Source organism: Setaria viridis, chromosome 7, assembly GCF_005286985.2.
Source record: "Setaria viridis chromosome 7, Setaria_viridis_v4.0, whole genome shotgun sequence".
NCBI classification, from domain to species: Eukaryota; Viridiplantae; Streptophyta; class Magnoliopsida; order Poales; family Poaceae; genus Setaria; species Setaria viridis.
In genome coordinates this window covers 14,063,701-14,072,097 of record NC_048269.2, presented here as the reverse complement: position 1 = coordinate 14,072,097, position 8,397 = coordinate 14,063,701, and the positions used below count along the sequence as shown (strand labels likewise).

General features: G+C 49.2%; 1 protein-coding gene across 1 annotated transcript; it reads left to right on the top strand.

The window, feature by feature from the left end:
- Positions 1 to 5,091: 5,091 nt before the first annotated feature.
- LOC117862572 (7-deoxyloganetin glucosyltransferase) lies at positions 5,092 to 7,013 on the top strand. Its single transcript, XM_034746064.2, has one exon. It carries the CDS (start codon positions 5,206 to 5,208, stop codon positions 6,709 to 6,711), a length of 1,506 nt encoding a protein of 501 aa, XP_034601955.1. The 5' UTR covers positions 5,092 to 5,205; the 3' UTR covers positions 6,712 to 7,013.
- Positions 7,014 to 8,397: the final 1,384 nt, after the last annotated feature.

Here is an 8,397-nt window from a genome sequence, read left to right as displayed (position 1 = left end):
CAATGCTCCACAGTCCCGGCCTCTGCCGTACTGTGGCCGCCACTGCACCCACATGATGCACCATGGGAACCTCCAAGGACAGCAGGAGTATAAGCCACGTCCCAGTTAGGCTTCCCCATCCCATACTAGGTATGAGATTAGTACTTTCAAACACTTGATCACGAATGCCGACACGTTTCGACCTTGGATCAATTTCCTTTAGACAGATGGGGAAAACCACCAAGTATCGAACATAAGCCCGACCCCGTCCGTCGTCCTTGTAGTTGCAAGATAAATAAACATTCAACTCCTATAACTCGCGAGTGACAGGAAATCACTCGACTTTTACCGAAACCTATTAAGCATTGCAACTACTCGACTTTAGCAACTAGTATTCAAACAAGGTACTAAGTTCATGCATCTACGGTTTCAATCAACTCCTACACATGTAAATGCGCAAACATAAGCATCCACAATTTGCATAAAGTAAAACAGGGGATCCATGCACCGGGGCTTGCCTTCAGGAAAAGTTAGCGGGTCCTCGGGGTCTTGATCCGGTTCGGGCTCGCCTTCCAAGTGGTGAAGCTCCGCAACGGGGTCTTCCTCCGGTGCCGGGTGGAGCTCGTAGGTTCCGTCGGCGAGATTTGCTTCTATACGACATGCACATGCAAAAGTTTAGTTGGACTCGCGCGTTTATTCAACGACACAAGGCATGGCTTAAGACAAGGAGTTGCAACAGCCACATTCACTTTGATGAGGTTCAACTTTCATGCAACTTCAAACGAATGTGGTCGGTTTAAACTTGAGTTCGAGTTGGATGGCGATTGTGTACATATATAGTTTTCTTGCACTTAGAGTTGCATAAAGAGAGTGAAAGGTCGTGTTTGGGTGGTTCGGGTGTATTAGGATAGTTACTTACTTCTGAATGTTTTTATGTACCTCCTTCAATTTTCACTTATTTATCGTATTAGGATTTGTGCTTTTCTTTTATTCCTTTAGGTTGATTAATTAACCAAAATGACTTCAGATCCAAACAGTAGCTAAAGGCACTGATAAAATTACAGCACCTCACTTAAGCCATCACTAGGTTATCGTAAAATTTTGGGGGCCATAGGATGACTTAAAAAGAAATTACATGCATTTTGTTATTAAAGGTAATATGAGCTTAACTTTTTCTATCTTCAAAGTTACTGTGCAACAGAGGGTGAAACTTAACCAGTGTCTTAAGGGCATGTTACAGGAGCTTTGGTGAATTTTTCATAATTTTTGGAGAAGGATAACTATTTACTCTATTTTCCTTTTAATAAAACATGCTTAACAAGGAAGGTGTTTTTCTTTCTGATTTGCACAACAACTTATATTTTTCCTGCAAACTACACAGCAAAAAAAAATTAAACCAACTAGTTTCACATTTTTTTGAGCTCTGGATCAAAACTTATGCAAAAAGGAAGATTTAAACTTAGATTCCCAATTTAAAGTTAAAATAGTGACTTAAAGTGCTAGACCAGGGCCCTAACCATTTTTCTGAGCTTCCTCACATAGAAACAAGCATCACAGAGTTGGTTTCACATTTTCCCCACTTTTCTTCTATTAATTAGGATTTAAAAGGCCTAAATCATGATTAAAAGCATAGGATATTATTTACAACAGTAACATGAGCAAACTTATTTTTCTTGGGAACTAGACAGAGCAAGGATTCCAACAAAAGTGGTTTGGTATTTTTATGATTTTTCTACGTTTTACTGGGCATTTCCAAAGTTCAACCATATTTCTGGCTATTATTTAAAAGAAAAGCCGTGGTAAACTTGCAAGTTAGCCCCTGGGTCTATGGTTTAACTATGCAGAGGTCCCTAAGTTTTGCGCCCAGGCCCCTGGAAAGAACGGGGGAGACGCAATGTCGTCCCCGGGGCGCGCGCGGCTGCGAGGAAATCCCCGGCGGTTCGCCGGCGGGGATGGGGCCACAAGTGGCCGGAGGGGTGCGGGGGCTCACCTGAGCTCGGTTTGGCGGGGTTGGGGCGACAGAGATGGCCGGCGGGGATCGAAACGTGGCGGCGGCGACAGAGCTCGGTTGGCGGCGGTGCAGGCGGCGTTCCGGCACACCGGCGGCGTCGGGGAGGCCACGGGCTGCTCGGCGACGTGCGCGGGGGGGTGGCGAAGCGGGCGGCAAAGTCGCCGGAGTGCGGGGTGGCGCGGAGGTGTGAGCTCCATGGGAGCTTAGCGGCGGCGCAGAGGAGGAAGTGGTGGCGTGGTTGTGGGCGGTGGCAAAGGGTGGCGTTGACGGTGAGGGTGACCCTTTTATAGGGCAGAGGTGGAGCGAAGGGTCGAGGCGGGGCTTTGATGGAGGAAGGATAAGGCTGGGAGCGGCGGGTGCGCAGGCGAGGTGGCCATTGGCCAGCGGCGCCATTAGGCAGGGGAGGCGGAGCTCCGGGTGGTCTCCGGCCGCGATTGGCCTCGGGCGATGCATGTCTGAGGCCTCCGGTCTGTCGGGCGGGCGAAGCGGAGGGCTACCGCGGGGGTTGGGCGAGCGGGCGGAGGCGCGGGGCGTCGTCGGCGTGGCAGCTTCTCCGGCGGGTGGGTGAAGCGCGGTTGGGCGGAGCAGAAACGCGGCAGGAGGAAGGGCACGCGCGCGGCCGGCGGTTGGCTAGCTCGGCGTTCGCCCCGTCCTGTCGCAGGCGCGGGTTGGGCGCCATGGCCCTCGCCCTGTCGCTGTCTCGCCAGTGATAGGGCGCCGGCGAGCCGCCGGTGGCCGGCAGCCACGCGGCATGCGGCGCGCGGGCGTCGAGGCCCCTTGGGGCAGTAAGCCCGACCAGCTTTGGGAGCTCCTTCCTCAAGATTTTGTAACTCAACTTTCAAAACTCTTTTAAGCAAACTTGTTCAACTCTGGACGTAGTTCAAACTTGGTTTAAGGTGCTGGTTTAGATTGTGAAAGGATTTGGAGATATCTCGTGCTAAAGTTGGCCAAAAATCTGGAAATCCAGACTTAGTCAAATTGGCCGGAGAGGTGGGATTTCAGAAACTTAGCCATGTTTGAGTCAATTTTAGGGCAGCTTCCAAGTTGAATTAGACCACAGTGTTATTGAAGGAGTTGCTCTACAAACTGAGGACTTCAACTTCTATTTAGGGTATTTCTTGAGTTTAGTTCAGAAATTTGGAGGAACGCCCTCGCCAAGAGGTGCACTCTGAGCAGTTTTTCAGACTTAGCGTTGTGGGGCTCAGGGGCTGAGTTGACTGTTTTACCCAACTTTGACCAAGATTTTGAACAGGTTCTAGTTCGATTTGGACCTGGGTCAGTGTAACAAATTTGGAACACACTCGAGAGACTACAACTTTTATTAAGAGCCTGACTTGGGTTTAGATATGTAATCGTGAGATAACAGCTTGCAAAGTTGGATGAAAATTTGAATTCCAGGACTTTGGAGGTTTATAGGGTTCTTTAGTACTCTGATTTTGATTGCTGTTTTTGACTTCGTCTCACTCCGAATTAGTTAAAGTTCCTTTAACAAAAGTTGTTTAAAATTAAATGTTTTACAACTCTTATTTGGGAAGAATTTTAAGTTTGTATATAAAATCTCAAGTTTTATTTTAAACTCCAAAAAGAGCTTCTTAGGGTTAAAATGGCCATTTCACTTCTTTTACTTAGTGATTAACCACTGGTTTATATTTAAAAGCACTTAATTTAGGTAGAGTTGTTACAGCTGGTTCCCTCGAATCACCAACCATTATCTACGAAGATAATGCTGCTTGTGTTGTTCAGATGGAAACAGGTTATATTAAGAGCAATATTACCAAACATATTGCTCCTAAATTGTTTTATCCTCATGAGCTTCAGCAAAATTTGGACATAAACATCTTGCAGACAAAGTCTTGTGACAATCTTGCTGATTTATTCACAAAGTCTTTACCATACTCTTCATTCTAAAAATGTGTTGAGGGGATTGGTATGAGACAACTCAAAGACTTGCAAGAATCGCTTTCAAAAAAAAAAGACTTGCAAGAATCAGGGGGAGTATCTCTCTCTGATAAAATAACTTGTTATGCCATCATATTACACTCTTTTCTTTGTATGAGTTTTCCCCTTCAGATTTCTCATCCAAAGTTTTTAATGAGGTAATATCAACATAAGCTATATGCTTCATCATTTATTTTTCCCCACGAAGGTTTTTAACAATGGTGATTATAAGCATATAATTCTTTGGACTACACTATGAGCTTCACGGACAAGGATCCAAAGGAACATTTATATATCATGATTATTCTCCTTATTTTTCCATCGGGTTTTGAGGAGTTTTACTTGATATATCTATCTACATATATATTTCTAAGATTTCTTAACATATATCTTGAAGGAATAATAATTCAATTGGAGGGTGATCAAAGCTGGATTCGATTAAGGAGGAGTGTTACAAAAACATTGAGATCAATGGTGATCTCATCCATCAAGCGGTTCCCACGAACCGACATCACCGGCGCTCGGGAATTGACGCACATGTCCGTTCTTGACGCTCCCTCTCTATGTATATATTGTACAAACTCCAGTTGAATAAATACAGATCTTTCCCTCTCGCTTGTCCCTCTCGCTTGTCTCTCCAGTTGAATAAATACAGATCTTTCCCTCTCGCTTGTCCCTCTCGCTTGTCTCTCAACACTACCAACTTGCGAGATTACCACTAATAACCTGTACCATGAAGTGTACTTGGCCGGCCATGATATGGGATCAAATTAAAGCGAAGAATCCCAACGCACCCTGGTTTTTGTTTTACGTGCAAATAGAAAAAGGAAGAGCAACAAGCATGGACCACACCATGCCCTGCCCAACCTTTGATTGAAGATCCCAGATGTACGAATCGATCGCGATCCCAACAAATCACACGCCGTACGCCAACAATAAAAAAATCGTCGCAGCTGCGCGGCGTGCGTGCACCACCGCACGGCCACGAATCTCTCGCGCGCCGCGTGCTCTGCTCACTGATTGATGAGATATGGTTCGTACAGTAATGCACGGATCACCATCGATCTCGCCGCGCAGACCGCATCGGCGCCACCCGATCCCCGGCGATCCACCACGCCCACCAACACCTCTCTCGCCAACACAAGATATATATACATACTCCGTGTATAGCAAACGGCGGCAGGAGCTCAAGTGCAAGTGGAACACGACCAACGTAGCCACTCCACCAGTTCCAGCAACAGCTTCCGCGCGCGCCACCGTACCGGTCCGAGCAAGCCATGGGGTCGTTGCCGCCGGCGGAGGGGGAGGGGCGCCAGCTCCAGCCGCCACACGCGGTGATGATCCCGTACCCGGCGCAGGGCCACGTGACGCCGATGCTGCAGCTGGCCAAGCTCCTCCACGCGCGGGGCTTCCACGTCACCTTCGTCAACAACGAGTTCAACCACCGCCGCCACCTGCGCGCGCGGGGTCCGGCCGCGCTCGACGGCGCGCCGGGGTTCCGCTTCGCCGCCATCGACGACGGCCTCCCGCCCTGCGACGCCGACGCCACCCAGGACGTCCCGGCGCTCTGCCACTCCACCATGACCACCTGCTTCCCGCGGTTCAAGGACCTCGTCGCCAGGCTCAACGACGAGGCCGAGCGCGACGGCCGCCCCGCCGTCACCTGCGTCGTCGCCGACAGCACCATGACGTTCGCGCTCCGCGCCGCGCGGGAGCTGGGGCTCCGCTGCGCCACGCTCTGGACCGCCAGCGCCTGCGGCTTCATCACCTACTACCACTACCGCCATCTCGTCGACCGCGGCCTCGTCCCGCTCCGGGACGAGGCCCAGCTAACCGACGGCTACCTCGACACCGTCATCGACTGGGTCCCCGCCGCGCCGGCCGACCTGCGCCTCCGCGACTTCCCAAGCTTCGTCCGCACCACCGACCCGGACGACGTCATGCTCAACTTCTTCATCCACGAGACCGCCGGCATGTCGCAGGCGTCGGCGGTGGTCATCAACACCTTCGACGAGCTCGACGCGCCGCTGCTTGACGCCATGTCAAAACTCCTCCCGCCCGTCTACACCGTGGGCCCGCTCCCGCTTGCAGCGCGGAACACCGTGCCACGGGACAGCCCCGTCGCCGCCATGGGCTCCAACCTGTGGAAGGAGCAGGACGCGCCGCTCCGGTGGCTCGACGGCCGCCCGCCGCGCTCCGTCGTGTACGTCAACTTCGGGAGCATCACGGTGATGTCCGCCGAGCAGCTGGCGGAGTTCGCGTGGGGCCTCGCCAACACCGGCTATGCCTTCCTCTGGAACGTGCGCCCGGACCTCGTCAAGGGCGGCGGCGACTCCGGCGGCGCCGGGCTGCCGGCGGGGTTCGCGGCGGCGACGGAGGGCCGGAGCATGCTGTCGACGTGGTGCCCGCAGGCGGCGGTGCTGGAGCACGAGGCGGTGGGGGTGTTCCTGACGCACTCGGGGTGGAACTCCACGCTGGAGAGCATCTGCGGCGGCGTGCCCATGGTGTGCTGGCCATTCTTCGCGGAGCAGCAGACCAACTGCCGGTTCAAGCGCACCGAGTGGGGCATCGGGATGGAGATCGGCGACGACGTCAGGCGCGGCGAGGTGGAGGCGCTCATACGGGAGGCCATGGAGGGGGAGAAGGGGAAGGAGATGCACCGCCGCGTGACGGAGCTCAGGGAGAGCGCCGTGGCCGCGGCGAGGCCGGGCGGAAGGTCCATCCGCAACCTGGACAGGCTCATCGACGAGGTGCTCGCTCCTGGCTTGAACACCCAACACTAGCTAAACGTCGCCCTGTCTTGATGGCCTCTTGTTGCTTGGCGGCTGGCGCTGGCAAGATATCAAATCTTTGTGATTTGAATTGGATATATAGCGCTTTTGATCATTACAATATGTACTGAAGACGAGATTTGTGGTGTATACATCCCTTGGATGCAGTTCGAGTGATGATGTAAAAGCACTTCAGTTAAGTTTGGGTTCTTTTGGGCTCAAAGTTACCGAGTTAATGTGCTTGTGCTGTTAATGCAAATATCTCTAGTTTATTGTATAATAATTGTATAATAAAAAGAAAGTGTTTTGCATCATATATTGGATTCATTCGTACTGATGATTTTGGGTCTGTCTATCCATCACTCGAGTAATTTGAGGGCTCTCATCGCCTGAGTGATTTGGGTAGACAAATCACCCAAATCTATGTAGAATAAAAAATCTAGGTGATTTGTTGGCTGCCTTCACACCGGTGATTTCGGCAGCCAAATCACCCACAAAATCTGGGTACTAAAATTTGAGTGAAACAAGGATTGCTCACCCAAATTTAATATAAACAGCAACAAGATTTAATACATAAAGAATTAAATACAAAAAAGTATTGACATATAAAAACAAATCAAACAAGACACATCAGATCTAGCAGAAAAATACCATATTCGGAACCCATAAAAATTACATATGCATTATGAAAAAATTACATATGCAGTTCGAAGGAGTTACATCCCACTGTTTAAAGTAAGAATACTAAGAAAGTAATGTAAAATATTCTTAGTAATGTAAAATATAAATGAGCAACTTCATATGTGCAAGATCATCAATGAAACTTTGTAGGCTAGATAGTGATGGTCAGACACAATGAAAAATTGAATAAAACACAAAGCATGATCAATGCCCTATATTAAATCAAAGAGTAAGACAAAACATAGTACAAACATATATCATATAGATAATAAACTATATTGAAGTCATTTTCTAATAACAGAATGAAATCCAGTTGCTAAATATCTGAAGAATAATGATTGTTGAAGCTACTAACAAAGAAGAAAATAGGGTAGGTATAGAGCAAACAAAACAGAGACAATTTTAACAGGAATCAGTAGAAAAAGACAATTCAACTTGCTACTGTTGCTATTTTAAACCTATCAAAGACGGTCAATACGAAAATATACAACCAGATCCATTCATGAAACAGAACAATAACAATCTACAACTGAACTGAAACAAGATATAAATGAGCAACTTCATATGTGAAAAGAATAGGATTAAGGTTAAAGAGCAAGTTTACAAGGAATCCTAAATTGATGATCCAAAACAGGACAATTAAATGATGGAGTCAAGATCTTACCTGGTCGGCCGGCCTCTTGAGGAAATAGGCTTTGGGGTAGCGTTTGTTCTTGATGACGCCGTAAAAGAATTCGGACACCCGACTGGCGACCTCCCCCTGGGTAACCTTCCGTTGTACCTACCAGCTTCGATCCAATGGACCCGAGTACTCGTACGCCGAGTGGACCCTATCCTTGATAGGTTGCGTTAACCTTCGGTAAAAATAGATGCTCATAGCCCACATGCCTTCAGGTCGGCGATCTCCTTCAGCAGCTGTTTCACCTGGACCATCTCCTTGGAGGTCGGCTGGTTCAACCCCTCCAGCCTTGTCACGAGTGTGAATTCGAGGAGGGGTGGCAGCACATGTTTCTGGTT

Excerpts from the sequence above, each read along its gene's own strand:
- LOC117862572 (XM_034746064.2), top strand. The coding sequence starts at position 5,206 with ATGGGGTCGTTGCCGCCGGCGGAGGGGGAGGGGCGCCAGCTCCAGCCG.